The 20,022-nt window shown below is 43.9% G+C and overlaps 1 protein-coding gene across 1 annotated transcript in view; it reads right to left on the bottom strand.

Moving 5' to 3' along the window:
* RNF41 (ring finger protein 41) overlaps positions 1-20,022 on the bottom strand; it is a 105,651-nt gene that overhangs the window by 3,056 nt on the left and 82,573 nt on the right. Inside the window, exons 3-6 of the mRNA XM_077297550.1 lie at positions 16,181-16,452; positions 8,154-8,289; positions 5,305-5,408; positions 896-2,967 (exon numbers count right to left, since the gene is read on the bottom strand). Coding sequence (XP_077153665.1) covers positions 2,616-2,967; positions 5,305-5,408; positions 8,154-8,289; positions 16,181-16,452 — 864 coding nt within the window. The 3' untranslated portion in view covers positions 896-2,615. The remainder of the gene's footprint in view (positions 1-895; positions 2,968-5,304; positions 5,409-8,153; positions 8,290-16,180; positions 16,453-20,022) is intronic.

Genomic DNA, 20,022 nt, shown 5'->3' with positions numbered 1-20,022 from the left:
CCCATACAGGTGACACTCCAGCAGCTGTCGGCTGTACACTATAGCTGACAACTTGCTGCAACAGCCACGATCAGTGTTTGCACCGTCCAAATCTGTTTAACCCCTTAGATGCTGCTGTAAATAGTGACTACATTATTATAAATGGTTAACAGAGTGTAGGGGCTTCCTCTTTATCCCAATTGGTGCCCTCTGATCATGATTGTGTGGTCCTGATATTTGCCATGGCAATTCATGACCAAATAGCGGCCTTAGAATCTAACAGCTGTAGTAATCTGTTCAGAAGTTAGAGGCATTTAGGTGGTAAAAATACACATTTTCATTTCTGTCATACCACTTTGCATTAATTCTTGTAAAGCACCTGAAGGGTTAATATACTAGCTGACAGCAGTTTTCGATATGTCAGGGGGTGCTGTTTTTAAAATGGTATCACATTTGGGGGTTTTGCAATATATGAGACCCCTAAAGTCACTTCAAACATGGATAAGTCCCTAAAAAAATACATTTTGTAAATTTCCTTGAAAAAATGAAAAATTGCTGCTACATTTGTAAACCTCCTAAAATGCTAACAAAATAAAATAACATTTTTCAAATGGCGCTGATGTAAAGCAGACATGAGGGGAATGTTATTTATTAATGGTTTGCTGTGGTATGACCATCTGGATTAAAGGGATAATCATTAAAATTTTGAAAATTGCTCATTTTGTAACATTTTTCTCAAATTTATGATACTTTTTATAAATAAACACAAAATATATTGACCTAAATTTACCATTATCATAAAGTGTAACGTGTCACGAAAAAACAGTCTCAAAATCACTGGGATTTGTTGAAACGTTGCAGAGTTATTACCACATAAAGTGACACTGGTCAGATATCAAAAATTTGGCTCCGTCACTAAGGGGTTAATGGACCACAATCTGGAATTTTCACCTATGACGTTCAGTATTTGGTCAGTATTTTACATAAGTATTTGTAAGCCAAAACCAAGAGAGGGTGCGAAATGCTGAAGTGGTGATATGCTTCTATTATACTTTTCCTCCAATTAAGCCAAAATCAGGAGTGGAACAATCAGGAGAAAAGTATAATAGAAACACATCACCAGGTCAGCATTTTTCACCCAATCCTGAATACTGACCAAATACTGAAATGTGTGAAAGTAGCCTAAAGCGGTTTAAAAGGTTTCCATTTGTGAAGGACATCAGCATCCTGTGTGTAAAAAATATCAAATACAAAATTACCCTTAAAGCCCCTGCCGTGCTCCCCTGCAGATTCTCGCAGTCCAATCTGAATTGCCATGACTACATGATGCGAGTACTGCATCCAATCACCGGAATTACAACAATTTTCACAAGCATCCTTAAACTATCACCAGAGTAAAAAAAAAAAACTGTATGGCCAAAAGGTAGACCATATGGTTCCTTATGATTAGTGAATCTGTGCAGAATCAACTACATAGGACAAAAAGTAGATTTATACAACAGTGTAGATAACGAAAGGCTAGTTTAGTTTTGTCCATACTGGCAGGGTTTATGCAAGGTTATCCCCTAACTTTATACCTGTTGTGTAAGGGGAATCTGCTGCATATCAAAATCAAACTACAACAATTATACGACAATAAAGGAAATCAAAATTGGAAAAAAAAAAAAAAAAAAAAAAAAAAAGCTATGCTTAAAACATATGTAAGAAAATTATACACAAGCTTAACAAAAGAAAAAAATAAAATAAACCCAACAAAGTGTCATGCCATTTCTTTGTGCTCCATGTTCCCTTTCATTAAGAGGTTGGGAGTGAGAAACCCAAAACACACACACCACCACACAATTTCACAAAAGCACCTGGAATTTATAGCCACTGCTTTTTCCATTCATTCAAGATAAAGAAAAGCCGCAGTGTGGTACCCTTATTTGTTCACATCTATGGATGGAAATGACATGAGACAGAATGAGCGTCAGGATTTCTATGGAACCGCTGCATTGTCTGCTGCATATTGCTGCTCATTTATTGTGACAAAAACCAAAATAATCTGAACATCTGAAGATAGTGCCAATGACGGAGGGTTTAAAAAAATATCTACTTTTTTATTCTAGCCTACTTGCAGAAAACATCTCCTGCAAAATCCAAGTCCACAGCGATTTGCACAAGTCAAAAGTTCAAGTCGTAGCATATCTTGTTACAGATACCAGTGATTTGAGAGGAAGCCTCTGCACCTCATCGACAATGCCCAGAACTTCGTTACAAATGCCTCTGCTCCTTCACAAGTTGTGTTTCCTCTGCACTTCGGCATATTGTTGGCGTTTGTTTTACTCCTCATGGGCCACTTTCTTTCCAGCAAACATTAAGCAGAAATAAGGAAATGAATATGGATTGCTTGAAGTTGTAAGAAGCTGATGCCATAGTGCACTGAGAAGGACAATATCAATCAGATGATGTGCCCTTGGAGTGTCTTCAAAATCAACAACAAAGTCCTTACTCCACACTCGTAGGCACCAGGAGCAAGAGTGGGGTCCAGAGACTTCATACGTTAAGCGATTAGCTTGGGACTTAAGACCCTGCCTTCTGAAAAGGACGGCACATAAGGAGCAGCACAAGGAGTGCATAGATTCATCTGTGTGCAATTAAATTTCTTCAACCCCATGGGCAAATATCATCACCAACCCTGGTTCTAAAACCATGTCCTCGCCCATGTGTTGGTTCTCACAGGCCATCACCACCACAGCCTGCTTTCCTGGGATTCGTTTTGCCACATAGTTCTCATAATACCGCCGATTCATTTGTCTAGTCTCAAGAGTAGCCAAACCTTGCGGCCAGTTGCGTTCATGGGCATTCTCTATCAGCTCATTTACTATGGACGCTGGGCAGCCACTTTCCACTAAAGAACGCTTGATGACCGCTTGCAACACCGCATCTGGTGTGGAGATCATGCCTCCCCAGCGAGTCACACGTGCCGGCTGTAAGGAGTTCACCCACCTACAAAAGGAGAACATTTTTTTTTTTTTAATAAAATTGCCGAAAACTCAAACAAATATATGCAGCCAAATTATTGACTTATCATAGCTAAGAGGAAGATGCAATTCCTAAGGCTATGTGCACACGTCAGGATTTCTTGCAGAAATTTTCCTGACAAAAAACGGACATTTTACCGCATTTTTTTTCCCAAATGCATAGAATTGCGGGAAAAACGGAGAAAGTCCGCAAAATTAATGAACATGCTGCTTTTAGAGCGATGCGTTTTTTTTCACGGAAAAAAACGCACCATGTGCACAAAACATGCAGAATGAATTCTAAATGATAGGATGCATAATGTATGCGTTTTTAATTAGTTTATATAGCGTTTTTATTGCGAAAAAACCTGAATGTGTGCACAAACCCTAAAAAGTGTTTAAAGTTTGCAACAAACCACCTGGGAGACACCAAACATGTGGAAGAAAGTGCGTTTTTTTCGTGTTTTTGTCGCCTCTTTTTTTCCAAATGCATAGAATTGCAGGAAAAACGCTGAAAATCCGCAAAATTAATGAACATGCTGCTTTTTTTACCGCGATGCGTTTTTTTCGCGGAAAAAAATGCACCATGTGCACAAAACATGCAGAATGCATTCTAAATGATAGGTTGCATAATGTATGCGTTTTTAATGAGTTTTTATAGCGTTTTTATCGCTATCGCTATGTGTGCACATACCCTAACAGCCTAGGTAAAATTTATAAGTCTACATTACCGAAACCTCTTTATAATATGGAGAAAAAGCTCTTAAGAATGTTGGCATATCACTAGGATATATCCCAGTGTGGAATCCCACCCTGAAAATCTAGAATTTCCCTCAGTGGCACTCCCAGCTACCCAACAGTCTGGTGATCTATATCCAGTCCCATACATGTAAAGGGGCATGCGCTTTAGCCCATTTCACAGTGCCTGGCTGGGCAAGGAGAAAACAGTCAATGCCTCCCCAATATATGACATAGCATGTTATGTTATTCAGCCATCATCTGCTTCTAACAACCGCAGGTGCAGCAGAAAAACACCCACGGCTGTTACCTTGTTAAATGCCACTGTCAATCATTCTTCGCGCCCATGACATGTTTACAGGGCACCGATGGGTTGCCATGACAGTCTGGGGTCTGCTGAAAACCTCCATGCTTTCATGACCGTTCTCCTGTGAAAGTCATTGTTTAGCTGGCATCCATAGGAGACCCTGATAGCAGAGCTGGCTATAGTACAAGTGATCGGATGATCACAGGTTCAAAGTTACTTGAGGGGTCTAAAATACAGTACAAAGTGTGTGTGTGGGGGGGGGGGGTTAAAGTTGAAAAAAAATTCAAAACACCCCTTTGGCCTCATCATGAAAGTCTGAGATAAATCCAATTCGGTAAGCACAGCAACATGAGAAAACGAAAAATAAAATAAATAAATCACGGGTTTTGGCCACTGCAACAGAAGGTGATCAAAACATTGCATCTATTCCAAAATGGTATCACAAAAAAAAAAAAAAGTTAAATTTTTTTTTTATCCCTATGAAAAAACAAAACAAAAAGACACACGTTTGCCATTGGTATAGTAATTCTACTGACCTGGAGAGTCATATTGCCAGGTCAGTTTGAATTACACTTTTTTTGCAATACCAAGGAACTTGGAATTTTTCTCTCACGTTCCAGCACATCACATGATAAAATGAAAGGTGCCATTCAAAAGTACAATTCATCCCGCAAAATAAAAGCTGTCATGTGGATGTCAAAAAAAAAAAAAAAAAAATATGAAGAAGTTGTAGCTCTTGGAAGGACTGTGGAAACAATGGAAATTAGCTGTGGTGTGGAGTTGTTAAGGGAGACATTACATACCTGTATTACAAATTAATTTTGTGCCAAGAAAATAGGATTGTCTGTGGAGATGAGAAGGGTCTAGGAATGGCTGGTGGAAACACGCAAATGAGGGTCACCACGTAACCCATATAAAAAGGTTCACTTATTTCTTACATTTTGTAAAATTAAGTTCATACAACAAATCCAATCTTTTACCCCAGGAAAACTTCTGAAAAGGTTACACGTCCTGGGGTAGCCATGATGCCACACAATGGCTTTGTGTATGGGTTGTTCTGCAGCATTCTGTACTTCTAGCCAGCGTAGATACACTTATTAACGTGCAAAGCATCTTAGAGCAGGCTAGAATCGGTTTACCTTCTCTAGCAGTAAAGTCATTGGCCTTATTGTGTTTTAAGGAACCCCTGATACATTGTGTAAGCACCCCAGTAGGAGGACATTGCTTTAGATATAGGAGCCAAAAAAACATAAAAAAACCATACGGTATGTTACTTACTCGAGAATTTCATTATACTCTATAGTTTCCTCTAAGTTCTGTAGGTTTGGGTTGGCACTGCGGATCGCTCTCATGTATGCCTTTAAGAGTTGAATGTCCCGTTTCTAAAAACAAATGAAAGGATAAGTAACATTATACTCCCGAGTAGTGTTGAGCGATACCGTCCGATACTTGAAAGTATCGGTATCGGAAAGTATCGGCCGATACCGGCAAAGTATCGGATCCAATCCGATACCGATACCCGATACCAATACAAGTCAATGGGACTCAAGTATCGGACGGTATTCCTGATGGTTCCCAGGGTCTGAAGGAGAGGAAACTCTCCTTCAGGCCCTGGGAACCATATTAATGTGTAAAATAAAGAATTAAAATAAAAAATATCGCTATACTCACCTGTCCGACGCAGCCGGGACCTCAGCGAGGGAACCGGCAGCGTTGTTTGTTTAAAATTCGCGCTTTTACTTGGTTACGTGAAGTCCCGGCTTGTGATTGGTCAGGGCGGCCATGTTGCCGGGACGCGGACCAATCACAGCAAGCCGTGACGAAATTACGTCACGGCTTGCTGTGATTGGTTAATGGCGGCCATGTTGCCGGGACGCGGACCAATCACAAGCCGTGACGTCACGGGAGGCTGGACATGCGCGTATTTTGAAAAGCGCGCGTGTCCAGCCTCCAGTGACGTCCCGGCTTGTGATTGGTTAATGGCGGCCATGTTGCCGGGACGTCACTGGAGGCTGGACACGCGCGCTTTTCAAAATACGCGCATGTCCAGCCTCCCGTGACGTCCCGGCTTGTGATTGGTTAATGGCGGCCATGTTGCCAGGACGTCACTGGAGGCTGGACACGCGCGCTTTTCAAAATACGCGCATGTCCAGCCTCCCGTGACGTCCCGGCTTGTGATTGGTTAATGGCGGCCATGTTGCCGGGACGTCACTGGAGGCTGGACACGCGCGCTTTTCAAAATACGCGCATGTCCAGCCTCCCGTGACGTCCCGGCTTGTGATTGGTTAATGGCGGCCATGTTGCCGGGACGTCACTGGAGGCTGGACACGCGCGCTTTTCAAAATACGCGCATGTCCAGCCTCCCGTGACGTCACGGCTTGTGATTGGTTAATGGCGGCCATGTTGCCGGGACGCGGACCAATCACAGCAAGCCGTGACGTAATTTCGTCACGGCTTGCTGTGATTGGTCCGCGTCCCGGCAACATGGCCGCCCTGACCAATCACAAGCCGGGACTTCACGTAACCAAGTAAAAGCGCGAAATTTAAACAAACAACGCTGCCGGTTCCCTCGCTGAGGTCCCGGCTGCGTCGGACAGGTGAGTATAGCGATATTTTTTATTTTAATTCTCTTTTTTACACATTATTACATTAATGTTGTTGCGATACCCGATACCCGATACCACAAAAGTATCGGATCTCGGTATCGGAAATTCCGATACAGCAAGTATCGGCCGATACCCGATACTTGCAGTATCGGAATGCTCAACACTACTCCCGAGACATCTGTTCTGTAGCTATGGATCTCTTAAGGATGCACTGGTGGTTAGGACAGTATTTTCTTTGCAGCGTTTACTACCCAACATTAAACTGCATTCACATGCTTGTTAGGTTTACTTACTTTCCAATTTTATTAGAAAGTAAGTGTCATACTGAACATACAGTCTGTCATGGAAGGTATACATCAGGATCTTGAAAGATTATGTAGTTTTGTGGGTTTAAACTGAAAAAAAAAGTAATCAGTTTACAAGCACCAATGCAGCATATAGGTCTGTCTATATTGCAGTGCTGGTCCTTCTAATCCAAGTTACCTGCCCCCAGTCTTCTACTTACCCGCTGCGGTCTTCAACTTCTACTACCGCCACTCCCCTCAGTCTCCTGCAGTTTGTGATCAGCGGGAGCGAGCCAAAGGTCCCTACTCAATGTAAGTCTATGAGAGCTTCGTTCTGGCCCTCAGACTTACATTCAGAGCTTGTTGCACAACTTCTGACTTCCAGTCAGTCAGAAGTTGTGGTCACAAGATGGCGAGGTGGGACTAAAGCAGCGCTGAAAAAAAGTGAAAATGGCGGTGGGCGAGTTAAGTAAGGGCAGGGACCTTAGGTTAGAAGCACCAATTCAGCGCTGAAAAAAAAAAAATAATAAAATAATGCTTGAGTGGTGCTTTGACGTGTATTATGTTCAAATAGGCGATTAATGTATGCGGTGGGATAACCTACCCACAAGTTGGGCAATAAGTGTCCAGCCTCTAAAATGAGTGTCCCGAGTCCCACAAATCCTCTCACTGTACATCTGCAATAAGTGGCATTTCAATAGAGCGGGGGTCCGACTGCTACTACACGTCAAAGAAGTTACTGCAGATAACCAAGGGGTGAATTCACCAAGAGTGATTGCGCTAGATGCACCAAATTCATTATGAGGCACACGCCAGTTAAAGGGATTACCCCTTGTCTGAGGGTTCTTCCAGGCTGCAGTTTGTTAAAAAATATATATACATTACGCATCGTATATACACCTGCTCTGTACTCCCCTTACCTGGGTCCACCTGCGAGCCTGTGCTGCTGCTCCCGATGTCTGCCATTGGCTGTAGTGCAGACATCATGTTGACAGCCATTCGGCAAGTTTAGTGGCTCTGCCCCTGTAGCCATAACATCCCCGTCAGAGCCACTTCGCTCACCGATCGGCACTGGCTGCAGGGTTGACTTACCATGGCAATGCAGTAGCCAGACACCGAGAGCAGCAGACGCATCATGCACATGGCAGGCAGCTCTCTACTGGGTAAAGCACTGGATTCCTGGACCCTGAATATTATCAGGGTTGGTGGGGGTGGGGATTTAGTCTTTATACTGTACCTGTTCAGATAGTTGGTGCTTATTCTCCGCTGCAGATTTTTCTAGCTCCCCTATACGAGTTTGCTGCTGCTGTACTACAGAGCGGAGGTGTTTTATGCAGTTATGATTTGGTAATTCATCTTTGGGCATTTCCAGACTAAAAAAAACCAAAACAAAACGTTATATACACACACACACACACACACACACACACACACATCTGTTACTACTAAGTTGTCAAGAAAGAAAAAGGTTCAATAATTGTATTTCACACACAAAGCAATTCCTGAGGCAGAAGACATGGATGACAAATGATCCAAACTCTGCAATATGGAGGCTGCGCCCACTCCGGTGAAGCGTACACTTTGATGTTAAGGTACCTTCACACGAAACGAGTTTGTAACGATATCGCTAGCGATCCGTGACGTTGCAGCGTCCTCGCTAGCGATATCGTTTAGTTTGACACGCAGCAGCGATCAGGATCCTGCTGTGATGTCGCTGAATAAAGTCCAGAACTTTATTTGGTCGTCCGATCGCCGTGTATCGTTGTGTTTGACAGCAAAAGCAACGATACCAGCGATGTTTTACACTGGTAACCAGGGTAAACATCGGGTTACCAAGCGCAGGGCCGCGCTTAGTAACCCGATGTTTACCCTGGTTACCAGCGTAAAAGTAAAAAAACCAAACAGTACATGCTCACCTGCGCGTCCCCCAGCGTCTGCTTCCTGACACTTACTGAGCGCCGGCCCTAAAGTGAAAGTGAAAGCACAGCGGTGACGTCACCGCTGTGCTGTTAGGGCCGGAGCTCAGTCAGTGTCAGGAAGCAGACGCTGGGGGACGCGCAGGTGAGTATGTACTGTTTGTTTTTTTACTTTTACGCTGGTAACCAGGGTAAACATCGGGTTACTAAGCGCGGCCCTGCGCTTAGTAACCCGATGTTTACCCTGGTTACCCGGGGACCTTGGCATCGTTGGTCGCTGGAGAGCGGTCTGTGTGACAGCTCTCCAGCGATCAAACAGCGACGCTGCAGCGATCGGCATCGTTGTCGCTATCGCTGCAGCGTCGCTTCGTGTGAAGGTACCTTTAGTGTCCATAGGTGTCGTGTAAGTGGCTAATATTTCAGTTATCACCCAAGATGCAATTTAGCTTTTACAGGAAGCTTATTTAGTTTGTATAAAGGAGGTAAAAAAAAAAACAACAACACACATTTCCCCAGGAGACTGTGGTATACCCTGTATAGAGAAATAGAGGATGTCGTGCCCATCAAAAAGAACTAAAGGCCCCAATCACACAGAATTTCCTGGATGGAGGCCCAGGGCTTATTAATGCCACTTGGTATCAGTGACCCAATCCACCACAAGAGCAGCTTCCATAATGGATACAGCCAATTCTGGAAGAAGTCCTGCCCTCATGCCAATCAACTGCAATGGGCCCAAATCTCATGCACCAACACTGCGGTGTATGGCTCATGTAGGGCCAGTCATGCAGTGAACGTGTCCTCCAGATTCAGAGAATTCACTCACTGATAGGTGGGGAATCCAAGTACCCGTAAGCTCAGGAAGCCATAACAAGCATTCCAGAAGGGATCATGGAGAGGAGAATAAAGGAGACTGCGCTCTCCATGCAGGGAAAGCAGACATCCTCAGTAATATGTGGCGGAGTGGACACCAGTTACTTGATGTCCCTACATTTGTCTCACATCACTATCCACAGTTATGAAAAAAGCACTTGTATACTTGACCTTAATAAACAGTCCCATACAAATCTGGCATTATGCAGATGGTCTGCATCACTGCTGGAAAACCCTGACCTCTGAGATTACATACAGGCTTCACCTGCACATTCGGAATGGCTGCTGTTCACAATGAGTATCTGGAAGAAACCCAGCGACCACATTGCATCCAGGTTATCCCAGCTCTAGTGTGGCTGTAATCAGTGCACAATCACTACAGCCATGTAATTACCTGTGCGGCAGCACATACAGATGTCAATGGGAGGTTCAAGGAGGAACATTATAAATATTTTGATATCATTACTTTCAGAAAGACAACATTTTAGATTCCTGCATTCTGGGAATATTCCGACAGACAAAGCTTTATGGAAAACAAAATATGCCATTGCCTTTAATGGAAATACTACTATCTACACATCTACTATTCAAAAGGGACTTTACTCATTTCAATTCCTCAGCCAGTTCCTTTCCGGCATCGGCCATGACAGATCATGCAGCCAGCCGCTTCACAAAGAGCACTGGTCACGCTGCTGGGACCAGCACCAATATCGGGAATCTGGGGCACTTTGGCGGTTTAAACATATTAGTAAGTGTAAAGTTTTCTACTGTAAGAATGCACCTAAAGAGAACTTAGGCTACTTTCACACTAGCGTCGGCCCGAGGTTCCCGATGCTAGCGTTGTCTCCGCCGCACAACGGGGGCAGCGGATACATTTTTCCAGCGCATCCGCTGCCCCATTGTGAGGTGCGGGGAAGTGCGGGGAGGTGGGGGCGGAGTTCCGGCCGCGCATGCACGGTCGGAAAAAGCGGACTGTCGGGAGCAAAAAACGTTACATGTAACGTTTTTTTGCTCCCGACGGTCCGCCACAGCACGGCGCAACAGTCGCATGACGGGTGCGACGTGTGGCAATCCGTCACAAATGCGTCGCTAATGTTAGTCAATGCAGAAAAAACGCATCCTGCAAGCACTTTTGCAGGATGCGTTTTTTTGGCAAAACGATGCATTGCGACGTAATGCAGTTAACGCCAGTGTGAAAGTAGCCTTAGACAATGCAAGCTTGTACAACGTACAGCCCTTCATAAAAAGGCGAGTGACAAAGAACAATGGGTGCCAGGGACTTCTAGTGACACAAAAAGGAGTCCTCTGCAATAATAAAAGGAGTCTGTGCTGTTAGAATCCAAGGTTTCTCTAAATTCAAGTGGCTAGCCCGAGTCCGATGTCCGTACCTACCATTAGTATTTCTGAGCCAAATCTGGAGTGAGAACTAATGCAATGGACATACTAACACCTGTGCATTTTTTTCTTTTTATCTACTCCCGATTGTGGCTCAATGATTTGAGGATATGCAGACAAGTGTGCTATATTGTGTCAATTAAAATGGCATTTCCCTTTAATACGAATTCCTTGTAAGATTAGGCAGGTTAAACAGGAGTGCGCATGAAGAATGAATCTACCAAAACAGTTACATTTATAAGTACACGGCATTTATTTTGCATTCCTTGCTGGCTTAATATCTGTATGGGCTTGTTCAGGTGATTTGCAAATAGCAAAGTGTCCTTTTTGCAACAGGCATTGTACTTTAATCAGTTATAGAAAAAAAAAAAAAACTGTCCAAATACAAGGAGTTGAGCGAAGCACTAAGCAGCGACGTTTGTGAGCAACCAGGAGAACTGGGAATACAGCGGAGCTGTAACTGGGAGTGGGCAAACCACAAGAGCATAGAAAAAGTAAAATAGATCTTATTGTCTCATTAATACATACATGATAGAGATATCCATCCATGACTGAGCAATTAATAACCAAATCTGTTCTTTTTTTATTGACGACTAAGCTCTAGATTTATTAAGCCTGGTGTTTTGTACGCCAGACATAATGGGGGCTGTGCAGGAATAAGATGGCGCAGTCGTGGTGGCAAGATCTTAGAGTTATAATAAGTTCCACAACTGGATGTGTTAAATGACATACAAATATAAGTTATTATGTTCCTGTATTGAGATTATCGTATCAATTTGCCCCGATATGTACTGTAATGGCTGTGTCTTACCATACTCCAGTTTCTAGCCAGGGGATGGAAACAAAAGTATACCGACAGACCGCAAGGGATCACAGCTAATTTTATTTTTAAAACACATCCAATTGTGGAACTAGTTTTATTCCAAAATCTATTGATCTAAAACATACTTTGTTTGTGAAACAACCCCTTTAATGAATTTGGCGCAGAAACTTTTCACCAGAATAGTTACTCAAGTCAGGGACTAGAGCAACATTTGAGGCAAGAAACGCTGGCAAGATTTGAGAACTTTGATGGGCAGGCTGCCTCACACCAGCTCCTCACATTTTTGCAGAGCTTTTGAATCTGGCATGAAACCATTAAGAGTTGTTAAAATTTGAGGGCGCCATCACGCTGCACAATAATTTCGTGACTTTCCAAAAGTGTTTGAGAAGGGAAGACTGGCGTGCACTTGGTCCAAGAGGTGCAGGTGGAACAAGGTGTGGACCCCTAAGGTAACAGGAGTACGAAATTCACCGCACACTTCATCCAGATATGCAGGGTTTCATTTCAAGTATACACATGTAAATTAAAAAAAAAAAAAGCAATGGTGATGGGAGGTTAAGCAACAGACTTGACATTTCGATTCTTGGGTATTTGTCACAATTATTGCTTTTCTGAAACAGTGCAGGCCTATGCTGAGGCCCTCGTCTGTACAACTAGAGCAAAGGAGGCACCAAAACCCTGTAGCATCTGGCCAGGGGGTAGCTGGTGAGGACATATCCTGGCCAGTGTACAATTAATTAAGCCAGGACATGGAGGCTAGTATGAGTGTTCAGCTGAGGGAAGCCGCATATGCTGGATGCATATACAGTACTAATAATTGCACACCATGTGAACAATCCATGTTCTACAGGAAAACCTCAGATTCATTTGTGAGATTATGCGGAGAAAAGCTTCATGGACGCATTTCTCTAGGAGCACGTTTGCCATCTAATATATAAAGCTGAATGTGTGTGTGTGTGTGTGTGTGTGTGTGTGTGTGTGTGTGTGTGTGTGTGTGTGTGTGTGTGTGTGTGTGTGTGTGTGTATGTATGTATGTATGTATGTATGTATGTATGTATGTATGTATGTATGTATGTATGTATGTATGTATGTATGTATGTATGTCCGGGATTGGCATCTGAACCGTAGCAGCTACAGCCACAAAATTTTGCACAGTCACACGTCTGGACCCCGAGAGCGTCATAGGCTATGTTGTGAGGTGAAATTTTAACCCCGCGCTTTCCAATTCACCAAACAATTTTGCCCCTATCTACATAATGGGGAAAAAGTGAAAGGAAAAGTGTTGGAGGCGTCGCAGCTACAGGCACAAAATTTTGCACAGTCACACGTCTGGACCCTGAGAGCGTCAAAGCTATATTGTGAGGTGAAATTTTAACCCCGCGCTTTCCAAGTCACCAAACAATTTTGCCCCTATCTACATAATGGGGAAAAAATGAAAGGAAAAGTGTTGGAGGCAAATTAACAGCTGCCAGATGTGAACAAGGGGGACTTAAAGAATGACAGCGATGGCACCAAAGAGTATATACTGTACAGTTGCTAAGGTGGGGCCCCAACATGGGATAATCACACCACCACGGGGATATGAACACACACACAAAATGCGCCACACACTACCACGTGCTCGAACACATATACCACCCTCAGTGCACATTTCACCACACATACACCAACCTCGCCACATAAAAGTAGAAACACAAAAGTCGCCGCTCAAAACTCGCCACGCGCAAAACTCTCCACATGCAAAACTCGCCACACGTGCAAAACTCGCCACACGCAAAACTTGCACACGCAGAAAAATTGCCACACGCAGAAAAATTGCCACACGCACAAAAGTTGCAACACATGCAAAAGTTGCCTCACACAAAACTTGCACATACTCAAAAGGCACCACACATAAAACTCGCCACGCGCAAAACTCGCCATGCGCAAAACTTGCTGCACACAACTTGCTACACTAACCTGTCACATGCAACTCGACACACAAAAAGTTGCTACACGCATGTCGCCACACAAAACTCATCTCACAAAAGTCCCTACATGCATGTCGCCACACGCAACTCAACACACACAACTTGACACACGAAACTCGCCCTAAAACACACACAAGTCTGGTATCCTTCAAAAATAAAAATCTGATTAATAAGCAGACAAACTACAAGAGCAACAAATGTACCATATAGGAATCCGGCAGCTGTCAGTCACATGACCAGTCTATTATGTGTATGTGTGAGCTAATATATACTGCCAGGGGGTGGGCTTACTGTTGGCTGGGGATTTATCAGGCTGCCATTTTAGCTTACAAATACTGAGGTAAAAATACTGACCAAATAACGTGTGAACGAGGGCTAATACAGGAGGAGATGGCATACAGCTATATACTATATACAGGAGATGACACACAGGTATATACTATTTACAGGGGAGATGACACACAGGTATATACTATATACAGGAGGAGATGACACACAGATATATACTATATACAGGAGAGATGACACACAGGTATATACTATATAGAGGAGGAGATGACATACAGGTACATACTACATACAGGAGGAGATGACATACAGGTATATACTATATACAGGAGGAGATGACACACAGGTATATACTATATACAGGAGCAGATTACCTACAGGTATATAGTATATACAGGAGGAGATGACACAGGTATATGCTATGTATAGGAGGAGATGACATACAGGTATATACTATATACAGGAGATGACACACAGATATATACTATATATAGGTGAGATGACACACAGGTATATACTATATACAGGAGATTACATACAGGTATATCTAATATATAAAGCTGAATGTGTGTATGTATGTATGTGTGTATGTCCGGGATTGGCATCTGTACCGTCGCAGCTACAGCCACAAAATTTTGCACAGTCACACGTCTGGACCCCGAGAGCGTCATAGGCTATGTTGTGAGGTGAAATTTTAACCCCGCGCGTTCCAATTCACCAAACAATTTTGCTCCTATCTACATAATGGGGAAAAAGTGAAGGGAAAAGTGTTGGAGGAAAATTGACAGCTGCCAGATGTGAACAATGAGGACTTAAAGAATGAGAGCGATGGCGACAAAGAGTATATACCGTACAGTTGCTAAGGTGGGGCCCCGACATGGGATACTCACCACACACGGGGATATGAACACAAACACAAAATGCGCCACACACTACCACGTGCTTGAACACATATACCACCCTCAGCACACATTTCACCACACACACACACCAACCTCGCCACATAAAAGTCGAAACACAAAAGTCACCACTCAAAACTCGCTACATGCAAAACTCGCCATATGCAAAACTAGGCTCACGCAAAACTCGCCACACGTGCAAAACTCACCTCATGGAAAACTCACCTCATGCAAAACTTGCACACACAGAAAAATTGCCACATGTACAAAAGTTGCACCACATGCAAAAGTTGCCTCACACAAAACTTGCACATACTCAAAATGCACCACACATAAAACTCGCCACGCGCAAAACTCGCCATGCACAAATCTTGCTGCACACAACTTGCTACACTAACCTGTCACATGCAACTCAACACACAAAATGTTGCTACACGCATGTCGCCACACAAAACTCATCTCACAAAAGTCGCTACATGCATGTCGCCACACGCAACTCAACACACACAACTTGACACATAAAACTCGCCCTAAAACACACACAAGTCTGGTATTGTCCTTCAAAAATAAAAATCTGATTAATAAGCAAACTACAAGAGCAACAAATGTACCATATAGGAAATACGGCAGCTGTCAGTCACATGACCTGTCTATTATGTGTATGTGTGAGCTAATATATACTGCCAGGGGGGAGGGCTTCCTGTTGGCTGGGGATTTATCAGGCTGCCAATAGCAACCAATCACAGCTCAGCTTCTATTTTGCTACAGTTAATTAACCTGAGCTCTGATTGGTTAATATAGGCAACAAAGACATTCTCAGTATAACAAAGCTAATATATGTTGTGAAATGCTTCTATTTGCTTAGTTTTTGCCTTTTAATAATTACATTTCTATCTATTTGTTTTGTGGTTTTTGTGTGCAGAATAAATTTTTGTTAACACATTCTATTTTGCTAACAGCAGTCATTAACCCGGGCGAAGCCGGGTAGTACAGCTAGTTGGTTATAAGGATGAAAATGGTTTCGCAGCGGAATGTGCATGTCAATATGGGAGCAATACAGCCACATTAATAGGTTCATCAATTTGTAACAAACATGGACTCACCCGCATCCCTGCTCACATGTCACTGGTCGCTTTGGATTATGTTCACAGTCGTTAAGGTGAGACATGAGGTTGTCCAGTCGCACAATGGTGGTACAGCCAAAAACAGCGTTGTCACATGTGATTTGGAGCTTTGAGAGCATATTCCGCATGATGCGAGGGACCGGCCGGAGATGTGCTACTGTAACCACACTGCGGTCCACGGGACAGGTCTGCTGCTGGGAGAACCACTGGGTGATGCAGGCATTGCAAAAGGCATGTTCACAATGAGGAGCCTGGGAGAACAAGAAATCAGGATGAATACTAATGCATTGGCTATTAAAGGGAACCAGTCACCCCCCCCCCCAGGCGTTTTTAACTAAAAGCCACCTTGACAAGGTGGCTTTTTTAGTTATTGGTGCTGTAACTGCAGAAATAATCCGTTTTGTAATTTGTCCCAAATTCCTTTCTTCAGTCAAGGAGGCAGGCATTTCCCCCCCTGCTGCAGATGCCACACAGCCGTCACTCACATCCTCTTGGCGCCGGGCGCCGCCTCCTCAGCGCTGTTTTGAAATGAGCCGGCGCCTGCGCTCTTTTCTCCTGCCTTGGGCAGGCGCAGTGAGCGCTGCCCGTCCTCTGTGCTCATATGCGGCCCAGCTGACTGCGCCTGCACGGCCACCCTGCCTGTGAATCCCAGCCCTGCAGTGAGAATAAATCAGAAGACACTGCGGGGCTGGGAATCACAGGCAGGGCGGCCGCACAGGCGCAGTCAGCTAGACTGCATATGAGGACAGACGGGCAGCGCTCACTGCGCCTGCCCAAGGCAGGAGAAAAGAGAGCAGGCGCCGGCTATTTTCAAAACAGCGGTGAGGAGGCGGCGCCAAGAGGATGTGAGTGACGGCTGTGTGGCGTCTGCTGCAGGGGGAAAGGCCTGCCTCCAGGACTGAAGAAAGGTATTTGGGACAAATTACAAAACGGATTATTTCTGCAGTTGCAGCACCGATAACTAAAAAAGAGACACCTCGTCAGAGTGCAGCATCACTGCTGCACAAGGTGGCTCTTTTAGTTAAAAACGCCTGGGAGGGGGGGGGGGGGTTTGTGGGGCGACAGGTTCCCTTTCATGCCCTAGACTACGCAGTAAATATAGCCGAACTTTACAGGAAGGGCGCCACAAATCCCCCCACCCCCCTGCATTTTTATTGCCATGCACATACTTTATTGCTCACACATACTACACTGCCAGGTAGGCAAGACTGGGTGACAACCTTATTGTACAGGTTTGCTTTTGGTGGTAATGGTAATTTACAACACAAAATAATGCAGCCAACTACAGACACTTTTTTAAATTTGTCCATTTTGCCAACAAATCTAAAAAGGCAGTGACTAGATGCTACAAGCATCCCAAAACGAAATGCATTTATTTATTTATTTTTAATTATTTTTCCCTCTTCTGAAAGCCTTCTATTATGGGCAGCAGTAGTTCTAAATAAACCAAAATATAGCGCTCCCAGGAACAGAGCCAGCTCTCTGCCACTGTCTGGTCTCTGTGGTTTTCCTCAGTATACTTGAAAGGGAATTTATCAATAAGTTTTTGCCATGCAATCTGAGCAGCGTGATGTAGGAACAGAGACCCAGATTCCAGCAATGTCTCACTTACTGGGCTGCTTGTTGCAATTTTGATACAATCACTTTTCTCTGCTGCAGATGTTTCAGGTCTCCGATTAGCAGCTTTCTGTGTACACTGTGCACAGGCAGAAAGCTGTCAAATACCTGGTGACAGATTCATGGGAGGCAGTGTTATGATCCCCCTTCCCCATTACATGGCTTCCATGCTGTAGAGAAGATTAGACAAAAAGAAAAAAGAAACACAACCACACGTACAACTTTGCATTAACATCATCTCTCAATAATGGATATAGAAAACAAGAAGAATGACTTCCAATAAAAGGTCATGGCTTTATGGCACCTCGGAGACGATGCTCTTACACTCAGTCATTCCAGGGAGGAGGCGGCAGTCATGCTAACTGTCTCTATGGCTCCATCCGCACACACCAGAGGGCTGTTTGTTGGGTCTGCCTGAAGAGAACATATGGCTACACCATATGCGCAACTCTTTACAAATATCCTATTTCTTGAAAGCAAAGCGAAAGCTCTTATGTGGATGTGAGAGTCACAAATCACTTACACAAAGGATAAACTTAGTGCAACAAATTGTATATAGAACATTTCTAGGAAGCGTGGGGCCTGTGGTGAGCTCCCCCTGCACATCCTCCTGCAACTATAAAAAGGTCTGGTTTAGTTTCGAGACTTAAGGGAACCCATCACCAGGTTTGGCCGATACGTGTTATGGCCATCACCGTTCAGGGCTGCTATACAGCATTCTATAATGCTGTATATAAGCCCCCAATCTGACCTGTAAGAGAATAAAAATCACTTATTACACTCACCTGCGGGGTGGTCCGGTCCGAGGGGGTGTCGCTCTTCTTGGTCCGGCGCTTCCCATCTTCTTGCGATGCCGTCCTCCTGCTTGCTTCATGTGGATGACGCATCTCTGCATCATACACACAGGCTCTCCGGAATCATGCTCCTGCGCAGGCGTGCTTCTCTGACCTGAGGGCAGAGCAAAGTCCTGTAGTGCACAGGCGCTGGGCCTCTGACTTTCTGGCGCCTGGGCACTGTAGTACTTTACTCCTTTACTCTGCCATTAACAAGGTAGATAAGTATGCCTGCGCAGGAGCGCGATGCCAGGGAGCCTGTGTGGATGATGCAGGGACGTGTCATCCACATGAAGCAAGCAGGAGGACGGCATCGCAAGAAGATGGGAGGCGCCGGACCAAGAAGAGCAACAACCATCGGACCAGATCTCCCCCACATGTGAGTATAATAAAAGCTATTTTTCTTCTCTTACAGGTTGGATTGGGGGCTTATATACAACATTATAGAATGCTGTATATAAGCCCTGAAAGGGAGTGGCTGTAACTCGTATCGGCCAAACCTGGTGACAGGTTCACTTTAATGGAAGGTTGGGACAGGGACAACATGCCCAAGCCAAGTGTAGCCCAACAGCATATGACAGATATAGAAGAATGGAAAGCCATTATCACAAACCATAGAAAAATGTGTTAAGTAGTAATTTGACTAGCAAAAAAAAAAAAAAAAAAAAAAAAAACACCTCACAAGTGCACAGTATGTATACTTCATTTTATTGATCTCCTTGGAGAAAAAAACAAACAGAAAAAGACATCCACAAAAAAAGTGAGGAATGCTGGCTCTGATATACAGCGTAAGCATGCTACACGCCCCACTTCTTCCATAGACATACAGTTCTGTGAAAAAGTGCTTGCCCCCTTCCTGATTTCCTATTCTTTTGCATGTTTGTTTGTCACACTTGAATGTTTCAGATCAACAAACAAATTTAAATATTAGACAAACATAACAAAATACAGTTTTTAAATGAAGGTCTTTATTATGAAAGGAAAAAGAAATCCAAACCTACAGGGCCCTGTGTGAAGAAGTCATTGACGCCCCATCTTTTAGGCCGGCATCACACTGGCGTTTTAAACAGCCGAGTGCAATGTGATAAAAATAAAATTAGAAAAAAAAAAAAAAAAAAAAAATCGCATTGCACTTGGACCAATGTTCAGCTATGGGGCAGCTCTCACCAGCCGACTTTGTTGGCCGTTTTCCTTGGTCCGAGACAATCGCAGCATGCTGCGATTGTCTCGGACCGAGGAAAACTCTCGGCTCACACACCCATATAAGCCTATGGGTGCGAGTGAGACAAGGCACATCACTTGGATATCATCCGAGTGATGTGCATTATAAGCGGACCCCAGCAATGGAGGAGATGGGAGAAATTAATTTCT

Source organism: Ranitomeya variabilis, chromosome 3 (genome assembly GCF_051348905.1).
Source record: "Ranitomeya variabilis isolate aRanVar5 chromosome 3, aRanVar5.hap1, whole genome shotgun sequence".
In the NCBI taxonomy this organism is placed as follows: domain Eukaryota; kingdom Metazoa; phylum Chordata; class Amphibia; order Anura; family Dendrobatidae; genus Ranitomeya; species Ranitomeya variabilis.
Note: the sequence above shows the minus strand (reverse complement) of the source record. Positions and strands in the feature narration are given on the sequence as shown.